An 18,723-nucleotide genomic window follows, 5' to 3' on the forward strand; every position below is an offset into this window, starting at 1 on the left:
AGAAACCAGTGTATGATAGAAAGCTACTGAATTATGTAAAAGTGACAAAGGGCAGCAAAGATGTATGTAGAGAAACCGATGAAGCTAATGAGATTTCTACACGTACAGAAACAATCGCTTGTTTCTAAAGGTTATTATGTATCAATAGAAACATATTTTTACCTATTACAAGAGCAGAACTGAAAATTATTATGCTCATTAAAGAAGCATTACAAATTATCCTGTTGACTAGACTATCAACATCCTTTTTCTCCCTCCTGCCTTATCTCCCCCCCTTCTTCCTCCCTGTCCTCCTCCATATGTCCCTTCATCCCTCACTCCCTCCATCTTCTTCTTTATCTACTCATTGTGTTCTTAATGTTAATGTTGCTCATTTTTAAAAGAATTGTGTATATTTATTGCATTTTGCTTGATGGTTGTGTGATTTCTGCTGACTGTACAACAAATTGCCGTTTAAGGACAAAGATTTCCTTCATCCTTGACCCCCTAGCTTTCTCATTCTTCTCAACCTTCCTTTCTCGCTTCTTCTTATCTCCCTCCCTCCCTGTCCCCTCTTTCCTTCCCTTCCCCCCGTCATCTTTTTCTACAGTTCTTCACTTGATGTCTTCCTACCTATCTCCCTCCCTGTTCAACCCTATCTCTCTCCATCCTCTTTCCCTTAATTTTCTTCCATCTACTTCCCTCTCAGTCTTCTTCCCTATCTTCCTCACTGCCTTTCTACCCCCATTTATTCTGTCCCTATCTTGTTCCTTACCTATTTTCCTCCCTTCCTCTCAATCTTCCTCTTTACATTTCCTGTCCATCATTATGTTTATCCTGGTCAGCTGTTTTTCTCATGTGTCTCCACTTCCCCTGATCACCTCATGTGTGTATTTAAGTCCTTTGTCTCTTACTGTTCATTGTCAGGACGTCTGCCAATTTGAATGAAGATACAGAGAAAGGAAGGCTGAGAGTGTCATGGCGGGGTGCGCCGGTGTGATTGTTAGAGTGGACCCAAAAGCAGACACTGGAGGAAGGAGCTGGTTTGCAAACAGAAGATAGGGTAGCTGAGAGCCTTTATTGCATCAGCCCTTATTTATTTATATATATAGATATCTCTCTCTCTCTCTCTCTCTCTCTATATATATATATATATATATATATATATATATATATATATATATATATATATATATATTACATTTTATTTAAAAATAGCGCCTTTCAAAGCTCCCAAGGACACTGTACAACAGATAAAAACACAGAAACTGGAAATATACACAATAATAAGAATAATAGATAAAAGTTAGAGCATACAGAGGTTTAAACATAACCAATTTTAAACAGATGAGTTTTGAGGGTGGACTTAAAAAGAGGGAATGAACTAATATTTCTGAGGTCGGGGGGTAAGGAATTCCAAAGTCGAGGGGCAGAGCAACTAAAAGCCCTGCCCCCCCATTGTAATCAGACGAGCGGAAGGAACAGAGAGAGAAAGAGAAGATGAGGATCTGAGGCACCAGGATGGGAAGTTCATCTGTACTAAATCGGAGAGGTATGGTGGAGAGAGAGAATGAATAGCCTTAAATGTATAGAGGATTATTTTAAAATGGATGCGAAATTTAACCGGGAGCCAGTGAAGCTGCTTCAGGATTGGGGAGATGTGGTGGGTAGAGGAAGTTCTAGTAATAATACGGGCAGCAGGGTTCTGGACACGTTGGAGCTTGTTAATAGATTTTTGTGTAAGGCCAAATAATAGTGAGTTACAGTAGTCAATTCGAGAGATAACAAGGTTATGGACGAGAATGGCAGTGGCATGAGGAGTGAGGAAAGGGCGGAGGCGATTGATATTACGGAGTTGGAAATATGCTGCACGTGTGACATTATTGATATGTGAATTAAAGGATAATGTGCTATCAAGAATGACACCCAAGCTTTTCACAGAGGGAGAGATAGGGACCAGTGAGTTATTGATGGTGAGAGAGAAATTGTTAATTCTGGATAGCAGTCGTTTAGTGCCGACCAGGAGAAGTTCTGATTTATTGCTGTTGAGTTTAAGGAAGTTGGAGGAGAACCAGGAATTGAGTTCAGCTAAGCAGAGGATAAGGGAGGGTGGAGGAAGAGTAGAATCGGGTTTGGTAGAGAGGTAAAGCTGGGTGTCATCGGCATAGCAGTGGAACTGAATATTATATTTACGAAAAATATGTCCGAGTGGAAGAAGGTAAATGATGAAAAGAAGGGGCCCGAGGACAGATCCCTGGGGCACCCCAGTAGATAGAGGAGAAGGCTGAGAAGTGAAGGATTTTAATTGAATGAACTGAGTGCGGTCAGACAGGTATGATTTAAACCAGGCTAGTGGAGTATGAGAGAGACCAATAGAAGCTAATCTGCTAAGAAGAATGGGATGAGAGATGGTGTCAAAGGCTGCACTCAGATCAAGGAGTGCAGCCTTGATCTCTCTCTCTCTATATATATATATATATAGAGAGAGAGAGATATAAAGATATATATCTATATATATAAATAAAGGCTGATATAATCTTCATTATATAGTAGATTAAACAGCTCAGCACTCAGTCATGAGCCCTGCAGGTGATTTTTAAGCAGTGTAGTGGCTGCTGACATTTATGTGAGACAGAGCAGTGACTCTGTCAGAGTGAAATTCCCATTTTCTCTCTGTGCCTCACTTCATCTGTATAAAGCCACCATGTCTAATCCATTATGATAATGTTTTTCTGTCCCACAAAACCAACTGCACTCATCTAATCAGATAATCCGCAACCCGTCGTAACCCTGGGAAGCGATAGTGAAACAGGGGTGCATTCGCAGAGACCCCTGGATGGTTGGACTGTGTGGCTGTCAGGCTGACTCGGTCTGATGTTCCTGAAGTCGAGGATTCAGAAATGACAAAGGGGATTATGTGGAGGGATGCTTCAAATCATCTATCATCTCACTCAGTGTTTGTTCAATGAGTTGGTATCTCATGGGTTGGCGCTATGAATTGTGGGGTTGTTTTAACACAGCAGGTCACAACCAAACACACAGACGATGCATGTTTTACAGTTCATGTCTTCATCTGTTGGCTCCATTATGACTAGAAGTGTCAGTCTTTCTTTGGGATGAAATAACTCAAAACCTACTGCATGGATTGTCTTGAAAATTGTATGCAGACACTGAACACTTGATGTCCACTGGATAATTCTGATATCCGTACTTTTCTTGTACAGCCACATTTTTGGATGCAATTCTGCACCTCTGCTTTAGTTAATTTAATCTATACAGAAGTTAGTCCCTGCCACCACTTCTAGCTGCTTGTTGGTATGGTGGACACTGCCCTAGTCAACAGTGAGAGGAGAGGAAACCTCGGTCCTTAATTTTGAACTAGAACATATGAAACACCTCTGTGGTGGACTGGCGCCCTGTGTACATCTCCCCTTGCCCTTGGCAGCTGTTTTCCCTTTGCACTACAACTATATAGTAGGGCATATGAAAACTTTCCTGCCCAGCTCTGCACCGCTCAGTGAGCTGCATAGTTAACCTCATCCTGCAACTCCCTCTTTCAGCCAGTTCATGCTCAGCTAATTCAGCATACCTTTGATCACTCACTCACACTTACCTTCTGCAACCCACAATCTCTGGGCAACCCTAATTAAATGTAATTAAACCGCAAACCTGGTGATAAACTGTTCTCGTCTGTACCACAATCTTCTTTTGGATCCCTTTGGCTGTCTGTGACAGTTCCAGGATAAAGCTTGCATGCTTTTTGTAATACTTAAAAGCAAAATAACCATAATTAATCTCATTAAAGACAAATATGTGCAGCAAAAAAATTAGATTAAAAAAAAAAGCTTGTTATGTCTCCGCTAAACCAGCTAATTATAAAAGAGCCTCTTCTCCTCTCTCATGGCTTTCCATCCACACTAAGCCAGAATTAATCACAGCCTGAGAAACAATGCTTTTCAAACCACTCCCTGTCAAGAGCATCTTGTTGTGAGGGGGGTAAGATCTACTGTGGATAAGGCGATTAAAGTAAAGTTCTGAGTAAAAACAATGGTTACATAGTGGGTACAAGCTTGCAGTTAACTACCTGCTGGGGTTAAGCTCGAAATAAAAGATTTATACAAGGACTAAACTGTCATCAAGGATTAGGAAAATGCATTCTCCAAGATTGCAGATATTTCTCACTGATTATAGACAAAACTGGATCCTCAAATTTAAATCTGGTGAGAGGGAAACGTCTTCTTAAGCACACTGTATGTGGGAGGATTGTCATCAGAGAGGTCTAATCCTTACAGAACAAAGAGAACAGTTACAAAATAATTCAGTTTCATGGCAAAGAACGAACAAACCCAAACCGGAGTCCTATCTGTTTTCTCAGCTGCAGCATTGTTGACAGTCAAAAAGAGAATAGCTGAAGGGAGACCTGATTTAATTATTGAATTTCAGGTGCAGAGCAAAAATGATCTGGCAGCTTGTAGGGTTGAATTTAAATCAACTTACTACAATATAAAGCGGCAGGTAAATTCATTAAAAGTCAGACATATCTAATATTAGAGTGCACTGTATGCCGTTGGTTGTACCTGTACCACGTATTGAAAGCTCCATATAGAAGCTCTATGAAGCTGTAAAGGTGAGAGGATGCCAAAATGGGAACCAAATGTGCTAAAATTGCTGCTTTTCTAAAGACTTGGTGCACGATGACAGTGTGAATTAGGACACTGGCATATCCTGACACAGTGACAGCACGTGGGCTTACTATACACAGGAAAAAACAGATGTGGATGCTTTGAAGTGCACCCACTGCCAATACTACATTATAGCAATTTAGTAATGAAATGCATGAATCTACTCAAATATTTATGTATGTAAGTACAAATTTACTTTATTTTTAACCACTCTGTACTTCTACACCACTAATTTGCATAGTTTTGCAATATGAAGTGTCTTAGATTAAAAGAGAAAGACCACCTTGGAATTGAGCAGGAAGCCTAAGGGTACGTCTTTCGCCATTTTACAATGGTGTAATTGCAGGCATTCCACAACTCTTTGTAAATGGTACTCATGGCCATTGATCAATGGTCATAACAATTTGCATGTTAATGATCAAGAAACTGACCTCTCAGCCGATTGTTCATTCACTGGTGCTAGTTTCAGTCATTGTGCAAATGTACTGTTTATAAGATTGGGGAAACCCAGGCTAAGACTGAAGAAGTCACTTGGATGAGTGACAAAACGTTTCTCCCACTGAAAACGCTACGTCCAGATGAACAGAATCAACCTTTTGTCTTAAGGTGACAGATGTGGATTGTTTCGGTATAAACGCACTATATCAGATAAAAGTATTGGACCACACCTCTTAATTTTCTAATTCTGGTGTTTTTCGTCCCATTACCACATTCTAAAGAGCTTATCAATTTGAGTGTGGTACTGTAACAGGAAAAGTGAATAGAAAAGCCAGATTGTGAAATGACCTCTGACTTAGATTTTCTATAATCAACTAACTGTAAGGGATATTATTGCAAAGTGGAAATGTTTAGAAAAGCAAAAGTGACAAACCAAGTAGAGGTAAATGCTGGGTTGGCCAAGTGCTGAGCTGCAGAGTAGTAAAACTCCCCAATGCTTTGCTGACTCGACTGCAGAGCTCCAAACATCCGCTGGTATTAACATCAGGACAAAACCTGTGCACTGGGAGTTTCATTTCATGGGTTTTGAAGGCTGAATTGCTCCTGTAGGTGCAATGTGTAGGTTTGCCCACTACTTTTGACCATGTAGTGTAAAAAAATTTTTTAATCCATTTTACTTAAAAAGTCAGTGGTTCACCATTTACAGTTAGCTCCATAATTTCTCTGTAAACCACCACAATGGATTTGAAACCAAACAACCAACATGTGGTTGAAGTGCAGACTGCAGGACTTAATTCAACAGATTTAAAGATTTTTGCATTAACTGTTTAGGAATTTCAATCATTTTTACACACAGTCCCCCATTTTCAGAGGCTCAAAATAAGTGCAACAATTAACTGACAAGCAGTTCCATGGCCAGATGGTGCCTGTTCCCTCGTGGAATTTCATGAAGCAGACATGATATCTGAAGTGTTGACTTTGTGTTGTACAGATTTTCAGTGTGCTTTGAAATAGGAGGCCCAAAGACATGTTGGTGCAATTGACCATTAGACTGAAAAAACAAAATAAACTAATCAGGAACAAATTTAGGAGCGGCCAAATCAACAATCTGGTTCATTCTTGAAAGGATTTAATGCACTGACCAGCCCAACAACTTCAAAAGCCCCGAAAGACCAAAGAAGACAACTAAAGTGAATGATGGCTTATTTCCATGGTTAAGAAAAACAACTTCAAAACCTCTAACCAAGTCAAGAACACTCTCAAGTGTACAATCAAGGGACACCTTTATAAAAAGAAACAGAGAGGGCCAGGAGGGCCAGATTAGATTCTGACAGAAACTATCTGAAAGAGCCTGCACGGATCTGAAAAAAAATCTTCTAACAAAATAATGGGAAGAGAAAAGTATGGAGAAGATCATAAACAGCTGAAGCATCCAACATTAATGTCAAATATGTGGATGTGATATTATATCATGGGTATGCATTGAGCTGGATCATAGTGTTTAGTGATGATGTGAATGCTGATAGAAGTAGCAGGATGAAATCTGAAGTGTGCAGGGCTCTGCGCTTTGTTCTGACTCAGCCAAAAGCCTGGTAGAGGAAATATAGTACTTTGTGCTGGATCTACAATAGAAACAGTCACAAAGATTTTCATCTAAGTATTAAAAACAATCTTTATATTTAACATGCTCCTGGGTGAGAAAATCTACCCTTTTTTCGGCTGTAAAAGGGTAGATTGCCTACTCTGGGTTGGAGAGTTTTAGTACTTCAAGGTCAAAGGAGGCATTTGACTGGGATGCTTCCTGGGCACTTCCTAAATGCAGACCCAGGATGGATAAATGGATCGTCACTCTCTATGACAGCTCACTTTTCACTGCCGTTAAGTGTGGCCATTTGGAACAGTATGAAAACCTTTTGATTTTCAGCAAGCTCTGACAGTGTGTTATACAAGTTACTTTAAGCATGACACTGCCGTTAGCTGCAGCTTACAACTTACAATCCTGTCCTGTCCATGTTTCTCACAGGACTGTCAGAAGACTGCAGACTCTTCATTCTGTTCCATATTTGTTTCCACAGGCCTTTTTAACAGGTCCTTTGAAGTGTATATGCACCAAGTTTTATATTAAGTTGTTTACCTCAAGCTGTTTTGTGTTCCTCATACATGTTGTGTTGCTTCCAACTTCAAATTAAACTTTTGCTGTCTCTCAAGTGGTGCAATAATAATTCCCATAAGAGAGTTCCCGCTTGGAAGTGCTTAAACTTAGATCTCTGAGCTTGAGTCATACAGACACTGAGCCTGAGATTAGAGGTGTCAATGAAAGAGGCACAATTATGTGATCTATGTTAAGGATTTTTGCATTTGTCCTCATTCATTCATGTAACAAAAGCCAGAGCGAGTGCAGCCAAAACCCCAAATTATGGAAACTTATACTGTTTCTGACATCTTTGTGTTCAACTGCAGGGGGAATTGCAAACAATCATCTCAGAAGCTGAAATGTTTTATTCCCCAGTGCTTCTGGAGTTCTATAAACTGCTAGAGTTTACAATTAACTGAAATGTCGAGAGGTTGATGATTTATTTTAAACATTTCCTTTCAGATCAAAGGGTTTTAACCCACACTGAGCAGGGATCTATTCTTAGGCTTTGATTAACAGACATCTCCAGAGTATTATACACTTAGCCATGAATGTCACCCCATTTAGGATTAACAGTGACGTATGAAGTAACTTTGGACACAAATGAGCGTTTCCCGAGCAGCACTGAGGCAGCAACTCGATAACATCTTCATTTATTATACAGCATGAATTGAACTGACTTCTCAGTGTTATTAATGTTAATGTTTATTGTGCAAACAGATGTTTTTTGGTTTGTTTATTTGTTTGTGTCTTTGTCTTTTTTGGATGACTGTACACATATGGTTGATTATGATCACATGATCATATTTTGCAATAGAAACTTTTGACTTACTACTTCTAGAGCAGGACATACTGGAGTATATTTATGAAGAACAAGTACTTTGGCCCCAGATATGGTATTTTAGAAAACATGAGTATCATGGTCCTGGGTCGGTTGGTTTCTGTGTCTTACCTGTGTTCCACGTTTAGTTACTCTTGTCTCAGTGTTTCTAGTTCCCTCTGTTCCCCTGGTCACTCATGTCTCCATGTCTCAGTTTCTAGTCCTGTCTCTGTTTTCATTCCCCCAGTCATACTGTTAAAGTGTCTTGTCTGCATTCACATATTTGTCATGCTTCCTGTTTTATTTTGATAGTCCTTATCCCATGTGCAGTATATTTAGTTTTGCTTCCTGTTTGTCTCATTATGTGTGATTATTCCCAGCTGTGCTCTCCTCCTGTGTTTCGTTCCCTCATTACCTTCTTGTGTATTGAAGCCCTGTGTTTTCCTCTGTCTGTTGCGTTGTGCCCTCTTTGCTGTGTGTTTACTCTTTGTCTTAGTTTTCTAGCTTCCCAGTGTTTAGTTCTTAGTTTGGGTTTGATTATTTTTCCCAGCAAATAAAGCTGCCATTTTAAGTTTACTTTTACGTGTACAAGTTCTGCATTTGGGTCCTTCATCCTGCCAGCCACACAGTTTACCATGACAATGAGTGTATTCATTGTTATGAGACTGCTTTTTAAAGCGACTTGAAAATTAATCTATTGATTGAACACACATTTTTTTTCTGGGTGACATATAACAATGCTTGCCGTAAGTCTGAGTGTGGTTGGGTAAGTAGGATGCCGTGGCAGTGGCAAAAGTTCTAATTCCTGGGGATGGGAATCTTATAGAGAACTGGTTCCCAGTAGTTCATTTCCTTGGAATTGTTATTCTGCTTGCCTGCTCATCCTGTTCATTGGTTCCAACTGCACTTGTGCTACAATCAGCTGATTTCACTTAGTGTGTGGGGGAGGGAATTGGTGATGCAGCGTGGATATGGACATTTTATTTATATTTCATTGCACTATAAAACAAGAGCGAAATGTTAAACGGAAAACTGCATCCAGGACAATAACAGCTGCATTATGTTGCTAACACAACTTTGTCTCTTTGTAAGCATCTGCACAGACAGCATGCTAATGCTAAGCTAGCCAGTAACCCAGAATAATGTTAAAGCTAAGTGAATGCCTAACCCAGCCCAACAGCCAGACCCTAAACTTCAGCAGGTAGCAAACTGAAGCTTGGCTGTAGCCCGCATTTCTACCTGTTCATGTTTCAAAAAGTAGAATCACTCTGGCCACCGTGTATTCAATGGGATATGGATTTGTGTGTGACAACTTGAAGACTTTAGGTTTTTATTGTTAAATGGTTCAAATTGTTAAATTAGGAGATGATGCATTTCAGGTCATTTTACAGAGAAATGCAAATGTAATGTAATGAGTAGTAATGAGTAGTTATTTCTCCTTGCAGTACATAAGAATCAATCAGAATCAATAAAGAATCAAATCGGTAAGTGATGTCGATAATGACATTTGAATCACTAAATTTCCATCCCTACTAATCCCACATCAGAGTTTTCTGTGTTTACTTTGTAATTATACTGATATGTTCAATATTAGATCATCTTCAGCAATATTTTTATCAAAGATTCAAAATGTGCAGAAGGTTCATTGTTAAGTATTCTGAAACTGAAATTCAGTAAAAGCATCATCAGTTGCAAACAATCAGTTCATTTCTGAGAGAAAGGAATGGTAAATGGACTGATTCTTATATAACGTTTTTCTACTCTCCTGGAGTACTCAAAGCGCAACATTCACTCATACACACAAGCACTGTTGTCTATGCTTTGTCAGTGCTTCCTAACTAACATACATTCATACGCATTCATGCATCGGAGAGCAAGTGGGGGTTAGTATTTGGCATGCAGACTGGGGGAGCCAGGAATCTAACCACCAACCTTGCAATCAGTAGATGACCTGCTGTACCTCCTGAGCTACAGTCACTCCAATCCAGCGGCTGGATCAATACAGAAAGGGATTGATCTCATGTGTATTTGTTTACATAGTTTTTTGGTAAAATCATATTTGTCATTTCAATCTCACAAGCAACTCATTTAATGCCTGGCAAGCTTTGAAAAAAGAAATAATAAGGATAATAATAAGGAATTAATGAGGACTGCTAGACAGCCAGATGATGCAGCTAACTTGGTGTCACTTGAATGAATTCTTTTGAGAGATCCTCTGGCCATCAGACTGCTGAACACGTCATAGACACCTCAGCTTCACTACTGGAACTTCAACATTATGCACTCCACACTGTATATAAATGCCACTTGTTTTGCACATATTCAACTCTGTATATTTTATATATTTTATTATTATTATTTTATTTATTTTTTTTATTTATTTATTTTTTTTTTTACTATTTAATTTGTAAAAATGTGTACACACACACACACACACACACACACGTAGGAAAATATTTAGTATACACATCCAGAAATGCATACACTATTATATATTGTACATATATTTATTAGTTTCAGGTTGGCCATTCTTGTATTTTGCTCGTTTGTGTTGTTGTGTTTGTACATCTCTGTTGCTTGTGGGGCTCGCACACAAGAATTTCACTCGCATGTGCTGTGCCAGTGTGCCTGCACATGTGATGTGACAATAAAAAGTGATTTGATTTGATTTGATTTGATTTGATTTGTTCTGCTGACTTAGAGATGCATAAAAGACTGACATATATTTGATGCCCTTGCTACAGCATTTGAAGATATCTTCTTTTTCTTTCAACTGCTCTCTTTAGGAGTCGCCACAGTGGATAATCTGCCTCCATCTCACCCTATCCCCAGCATCTTTTTCTGTCACACCAACCCTCCACGTTTTCCTTCACTACATCAATGAAACTTCTCTGTGGTTTTCCTCTTTAACTCCCTTTCTGGCAGCTCCATCCTTAAAATCCTTTGTCCAGTATATCCACCATCTCTTCTCTCTGCATGTTTAAACCATCTTGGCCTTGCCTGTCTATCTTAATCAGTCCACTGTCCCTCAGATGTACACATTTCTAATTCTGTCCATTTTAGTCATTCAGAATGAAAACCTTAACATCTTCAGCTTGGCTTCCTGTCTTTTTGTCAGTGCCAACATCTCCAAATCATAGCAAGCCCCACGACGATCTTGTAAACCTTCCTTTTACACTCTTGCTGATATCCTTCTTTTTTAACAAATCACTCCGCCTTACTCCACCCCGCCTGCACAATCTCCACCCTGTGTATTTAAACTAACCTACCATTATTACCTCTGTTTCTTACAGTTTCACTGTTACGCCTGTCTCCCTCTCACTCTCACACTTGCTTCTACTGACTTTCATTCCTCTTCTTTCCAGTGCATTTGATGCCTTTGTTACCTGTTGAAGATGCTGCTGGATGTTAAGCATTCACTCAGCCTTAACATCACTCTGGCTTCTTTAACTGGCTTGGTTTTAGCATGCTGTCTGTGCAGATGCTTGCACATAGCCAATGCTGGATTAGCAGTATAATGTATTTGTTTTACCCTGGTCACAAATTCCCCTCTTGTCCTTATGTGCAACAAAAATAAAAGTAATCTTCATATCACCACTCCACAAAAAATGTAAATGTTTTGCCATTTTCCTCCTCCCTTCACACGAACCAAAATCACCTGATTGTTGTGCAAGTGTCCAGAAAGAAAGGAGGGTATTTAATTGTTTTCTCTTTCAATGTGTCATTTATGCAAATAAATAATACATTATATTGCTGCATAACCCAAAAAACTTAATATGATTACAGAAATCGGTTGCTGTGTAGCAGATTTCCCCCAATGTTCCAAAGGACCTCCACAGGGGAGAAGAATGACGAAAACATGGACAAAATGAACCCTCAAACATTGATGATGCTTCAGAAGATAAAAGTAACGCAGCAACGGAAATTACATAAGTATTGTATTTTAGATGACGGCATGGTCCTTGATCCTATCATTTCCAACAGCATTAAAAGTGCACCTGCCTACCCCATTAACCTTTGAGTATACTCTTGTTGCATCAGCATGCTAACATACTCACAATGACAAGCTGTACATTAGAAAGCTCTTATTTATTAACTGTGAAGATATTATTACTTTTACAGATGTTTGGACAAATATACATTTTCCCCCTGATGATGGGACAGAAAGTTAGAGTATTGTTAAAATGTAAATTCCATAGTAATCAACAGTATTTTTTAAAGATTTTAAAGGTCCGCAAACTTGAAGGACTTATCTTTCTATGTAGACTAAAACAGATGAGAGCATGTAAATGGGCACTCTGGACAAAATATCATAGCGATCTGTGCCGGGACCAGTATCCTTTACATCATACATGCTTCCATAGGGCAATATTATTAGAAAACACTGCATATATTTTCCTTGCTATGCAGACGATGTTCAGCTATATCTGAATGAAGCCGGGGCATCGTAGAGAAATTTGACATCTTACCCAGTGATATCTGACATGCAGACTGGAGCAGCCAGGGATTAGTAGATGGCCTGCTCTAAGGCCTGAGCCACAACCAACTTTGCTTATGTTTTTCCCATATTAATATTTCTTCATTGGCTCCCTGTAAAAGCCAGAATTGAATTTCAAATGCTTTTCCTCACATGCAGAGTCTGAACTAATCAGGCCCTATCAGATCTTAAAGACCTCATACCACATTATGACACTACAGCACTTCACTCTCAGATTGTTGGCGTACTTGTGATTTCTAGAGTTTCTGAAAGTAAAATGGGAGGCAGAACCTTCAGCTATCACGCCCATCTCCTGTGCAACCAGCTCCCAATTTGGATTTAGAAGACAGACACTTTCCTATGTGATGAAACCTATACTTGGGTGGATCAAGTGACCCTATTATAGGTTCAGACTGCTGCAGGACTTCAGGCGATACACTGTGATGCACAGAGCACTTCTTTGCAACCAACAAATTAAACTGTCAATACAAATAAGTGTTAACAGGCATTAGATTGAATCAAACCATCACTTTCAAATTTGTAGCTAATGGCATCACATTTCAAACTGGTACAGCTCATGTAACATCTGTTTGGGCCCTTTACCACTAGGAGTGATCTGCATTTCTCTTTGGGTTCTATCTCTGCATGATAACACATGTCATCTGCACAGTTGCTATTATGCAAATGGAGCACAAACACACATTTTATCAAAAGACATTTGTCTCAGTAATGAGCAGCAGATGACAACTTTGCACCGATGTGTTGTGCCACTTCACTATTAATTAAGATCAAATTAGTTTGGAAATGTTAAAGTTCATCACTCTCACAGAAGGGAACTTTTAAGTTGTTGTTGTATTAGGGTAGTATCTGATGAAATGTCTGCTATGGAGACATTAAAGTGCATGGGGAGATGGAAGTTCATTCATTTTAAAAAATAAATAAATAATAATAATGAGTGAGTCACATTGGAAGAATGAGCAGGTGAGGCCTCACCAGGAGGAAGTAAAGGTGACAAGAGTGAGAAAAAGGTCATTATGGAGATAAAGTAGTGCACCAACACAATTTTCCAGTGTTACTGGCATTTTCAGCCTTTTAAAAAAAGTTCAATTTAACACAGCTGAACTACTACAAATAAACAGACTATAGTTTTAATGGGTATGTTACTATGATGTACTTCTTCTTAATATACTATCACATGACAAACAGTAACATTTACATAAGTAAAAGTAGGAATATCATATTAAGTGGTGGTGTAAAAACTAAAGATGTTCTTGCATTCTAATGCAGTAGAATGAGCAAGGAGCACAAAATGTACCTGAAAGCTGTACAGACAATACAAGTAAATTAATTTGTCACTATTTTAAATGTATTGTGTTTTTTATCCTATATTATAATTTGATTTTAATCACAGAGGCGTATTCTATATTGTTTTGTCTGTTTTGTCACTTTAAATGCGTACAGTCCTTTCTGTTGCTATTTCTATTCCATTAGACATATGAACTTTTACCACCTATTACTGTGATCGTTGTCAGAAAGAAAGCATCTACAGAAGCTTAAATGGATGGTTGATAAGGTTAAAAGTAAAATTGGGTTAATCAGCTGATCTTTTCAAAACCATGGTCTCTCCTCAGAGGTTAAACTGTATAGTTGCTGTGGTGGTCGCTGATACATTTTCTGTCACTGGTTTGTCAAAACGAGTCATTTAAAGAAAGGAAACCAGTCAAAGCTGTGACTCTAATCTGTTATAAAAGAAATGCAGGTTTAAAAAAAATAGAAAATTTAAATGTCTTATGTAAACATAATTTTCAGTTAATTCAAGTGGTTTACTTGCTCATTGCTCATTGATGAAAGCTCCAAATGTTTTCACCGGTATGGTTCTTTTTATATGTTTGGTCTTTATGATATGCATCCTGCATGCCGTGCTTGGATAGATTTCACTCAAAAATATGCTTATGTTCAAAAATGCTCACTAACTTTCCACGTAATTTTGTTACGTAAGTACGATGTAAAATATTCAATTTAATGGAATCTGGTCAAATGAAAAATACTTGATTGGTACATATTCAGTTTATACCAAGCATATTTTCTTTCTTTCTTTTTTTTTGTGTGTGTGTGTTCCGTGTTGAAAGCAAATTGCCTCTCACAAGGACGCAAATATCACAGCACAAAGAAGAAGACATCCAACCAAACTGCAAATAGCGGAAGCTTTAACCTGCACTGTGTTCCTCTGTGAGCGTAAAAACGCGTTTTGTTGTACCTTTCACTCCCCAGCCCATCTCAAAACTCCTTTTTTTAGTTCAGCCCACATTCCAGTCTATTAAAATCCTCTCCCAGTGCGCCAACGTTTCTTGCTTATCTCTTGAAATGTTTGCGTGTTTGCAGAAACAGAAAGCCTCACACACTCACACACACGCGCGCGCGAACCCACCGCTGTGGTCGGTTTGGTTTTGCGCCTCGCTCCTCCTCGTCTGGCTACATATCTCACGAGCCCTCAGGTGCTGGGAGATGATGGCGCAGTCCGGATGAATTGCTTCGGCCTGAAAATAAGATCCAACTAAGTTATCTGCAGGAAAGCAGACACATGTGAACAAGCTGACTTTCTTTCGCTCGGAGCCTGATGGAGTTATGGTGCCAAACGGTGCAGCATTTGTGGGGGGGGAGCGACTTGGAAGTGAAATGCAGTTTATTAAACAAACATCAACAACAGACATAGTTTTAGAGAAGATAACGAGCCTGCACTCTAGAAAAGAAAAACGACATTTACGCGTGACTTCCCTGATGTTTACAAGTTAATTCAAGTTGACATTTTGAGCCAGAATTTGAATCATACTAAAGAACAGGTCCCGTTTTTGCGAATTCATTCCCCGATCTGTATGACAACATCTCTGTATCCCCCCCCCCCCCCCACACACACACACACACACACACACACACACACACACACACGTTTTCCCTGCTGATTTGCTCTTTGATTGATAAAGACGCAGGTTGATGGATGCCGGTCGCTAATTAGCGCCTCCAGCTTAATGAGGACATTTGCCGTTCAGGTCTGATGCACGCCCCGGAGAGAGAGCGAGAAAGAAGGCAGAGGACAATGTGAAAAGGGGTATTAAAGTAAAGATGTCATTAGGGCGTAATTGAGAAGATCGTTTTCTAATTAAAAGCGTTTTTGCGTGTTAAAAGCTCACACCAAAGGGACTTTGTTTCACTTTGAGCAGCTTTTAATCACTTCATGGATAACGGCACCTTGGCAGACAGGAAGATTCTGCGGCGAGTGCGCATAAATAAAAGAATCAAAATGCCACTCACCACGGGGCTGAACAACATCTGGAGATAAAAGATGAGGACAACAAATTTCCCCTGTCGTCCTTTCAAACCCTTACAGTTCATTTCCATGTTCTTATCTGTCTTCTTCATATCCCTCACCGGATGCCGATGAGACCGCAAATCCAGGTTTATTTGTTCTTTTTTTCCGCCTCTTCAAGCCTGACTTCTTCTTTATAGCCTCGGTGCGAGCATGTACTCTGTCAACCTATTTCTCCCTGCCAGCTGGAAACTTGAGGGAGAGGAAAGCTTCTCTCTCTCTCTCTCTCTCTCTCTCTCTCTCTCTCTTGCTGTGTGCAGATGAATGAATATCGCCATTCAGAGACATGGGAGTGGGGGTACGAGATATTAAAAATAATAAATTTTAAAAAAGAAGAAGAAGACAAAGAAACAGCCAATGGCCTATTTTCAAGTCATATTTTTATATTTTGTAAATATTTATGACTAAGATGCTAACAGTCAGCCTAAAAGTGTAAAAAAAAAGCTTGTATTTGTACACAGGCTAATAGGCAAACCATTTAATTATTAACAGAAGACATCATGACCTACTAAACAACGTGTAGGGGGTGGAGTGCAAGTGTCAAGCATTTAGAAATGTACTAGTCACATATTTTAATAACAATTGTAATGCTCACACAAAAATGATGATGCATTTTAATCAAAATAAACAGTACGTAACCGTACGTATTCTTATATTAGCACAGGTGCCATGTCATTTCAGCTTGTGTGGGCATTTGCCCCCCCTCCCCCCTTATTTATTTTTTTTCAAGATGGTTAGCAATAAATATTGTTAAATTGCTTTCATGGTAAGGGTTGGGTTTAGCATTGTTCATAAGAAAGAACACAAAGATGCTGCACTTATGTTTTTACAGTAGAGTGGTACACAAATGGGGGTTTTGGCACTCTGATTTGGAGCTATATAAAACTGCAGAGCCAGTTTATTTATTGGTAGTCCAGTCCGTGATTTACGCAGAGGGTGTTCACGTAAAGCTCCTTCATGTAATAAAGCTGGAATTTGACAAATATGTTACTGACTACATGAGAATTAAAAATAAAATGAATTAGTCTCCTTTTATTTTTCTTGGAGAAAACACTGATGCTCTGCTTGTGTCCGCTGACTGGTTGGTTAACGACTTAAAACTGGAGATGCTCGCTCATAGCTTTTAAAATGATAAGTACAACAGACTTTAGAAGCACATTGGAAGCAAAGCATAAAAAATTGTACATGAATCTGAAAGGAACTGGTTGGGGTGGTCCCTGATGAGTGCTGTCAGGTGGCTGCTGGCAGAAATTCTCTGCTGCTGCTCTTTGATGTGTGAAATCTAAATGGCAAATGCAGTAAAGTGGTCTTTGGAGCTGTGGCATTCCCCATCCTTACAGAGAGGTATTGCAATAAGCAAAATGTCAAAAACAAAAGTAAAAATAAAAACCAGAACTTTGCCTGTATTCTATCAAATACAATAAAACATTTTTTTAAATCTCATCAGTGTTACATTTTTAGGTTACAGCTCTATAGGGTTCAACTGATTCTGGACTTGTGAGCACCCGCTACGAGACCAGAGAGTCATAGTTCCCATATTTAGAAAGTCTCTGGTATCAGAGCTTATGGAAGCTGTGAAAATGGTGATAACTGTGCAGTTACCTGAGGCTGGAGAGCTGAATATCTTTTTAAACAATGAGCAGTTTGATTTGAGTATATCTGAAATTACTAGAGGTGTGCCAGCAGTTGTTAAATATGAGTAATTAACAGTTAGCCTGATGTGAGAGACAACCATCAGCTTGTTAAGCTGTTTCAACTTGCTTCTTTGATCTGGCGCCACAGTCGCTGTTGATCATGGTCCCAGCAGGCCAGCATCCTTTCACTTCCTGTCTCTCTCATCTCCTGCTATCTTGTTTGCTACCATGTGGAGTACAGTCAGGCCTTGGTGTCCTGCCCTCAATCCAGCCACCATACCTGTCTATCGTCCATCCAGCCATTTCCCTCTATTTGTCCAATTCAGGGTCATAGGCGAGCTGGAGCCTGTCCCACTTAGTGCAAGAGGCGGGGTACACCCTGGACAGGTGGCCAGATCCTTCACTCTTCACCTGGTTGTTGTCACCTTTGCAGCAGTAACTTGGATTTCAACTCACGAGTAGTTCTTGAGTGTACCTTCTGTTTCCTGACCTCGTTCTCGCACCAAGCTTGGACTCAAGTCACTTGCGAGACTTTCATGTTGTTCATCTGCAGAGGAAGGATTTTTCTACAAATCCAAGCTGCTTTTATCTCCTTCAAACTCACCTGCCTGCCCACTCTCCTCTGGCACGGCATTCTGGAAGCCAACTGCCAATCACAAAGAAAACAAAATTCAAGTCGTTTGTTAACATTTTTGGCGAAATAATCTTCTGCAACCGTATTTACCTGCTCTCCTCTCTGGAAGTTCCCCGTGCCCCCAAAATGACTCACATGATCTTTGCCCAAAAATCCTGTTATAATAAAAGTTATTAAAAAATTTGTTTTTCATTACAACTCTGTCATCACTTTCCAAAGTAGAGGAGACTGAAAATGTTCATGACTAATCATTGGAGTTAAAGATAAGCAAAAAAAAATCCAAGTTGACACACACACTGGTTTGAATACAGACTTTTTGGATGAAGAAACCGGCTGGGGCAGCAGTAGTGTTAGATTTCACCTGACAATTTGCTAAGGTAGTGTGTGTTAATGTTTTCACTTGTGTTGCTTGCTGTGTTTTGAAATGACCACATAGTAAATCTGGGGCTAAGTGGGAAGATAGATCTGGCCTCGGAGCTGCTCTGAGCAGGAATTTATGGTGTTCTTTGTTGGGGAAAAAGAAGCACAGTAAAAGTGTAATAAAGATGTTCCTTCAGAAAA

The 18,723-nt window shown here is 39.4% G+C and overlaps 1 protein-coding gene across 1 annotated transcript in view; it reads right to left on the minus strand.

The window, feature by feature from the left end:
* Positions 1 to 16,037, minus strand: part of ghrhra (growth hormone releasing hormone receptor a) — a 46,143-nt gene extending 30,106 nt beyond the window's left edge. Inside the window, exons 1-2 of the mRNA XM_004542910.2 lie at positions 15,840 to 16,037; positions 14,959 to 15,067 (exon numbers count right to left, since the gene is read on the minus strand). Of these exons, the coding sequence (XP_004542967.1) occupies positions 14,959 to 15,067; positions 15,840 to 15,947 (217 nt within the window). The 5' untranslated portion in view covers positions 15,948 to 16,037. The remainder of the gene's footprint in view (positions 1 to 14,958; positions 15,068 to 15,839) is intronic.
* Between the last annotated feature and the right edge of the window lie 2,686 nt (positions 16,038 to 18,723).

The sequence above is a fragment of the Maylandia zebra genome, linkage group LG18 (genome assembly GCF_041146795.1).
Source record: "Maylandia zebra isolate NMK-2024a linkage group LG18, Mzebra_GT3a, whole genome shotgun sequence".
In the NCBI taxonomy this organism is placed as follows: Eukaryota; Metazoa; Chordata; class Actinopteri; order Cichliformes; family Cichlidae; genus Maylandia; species Maylandia zebra.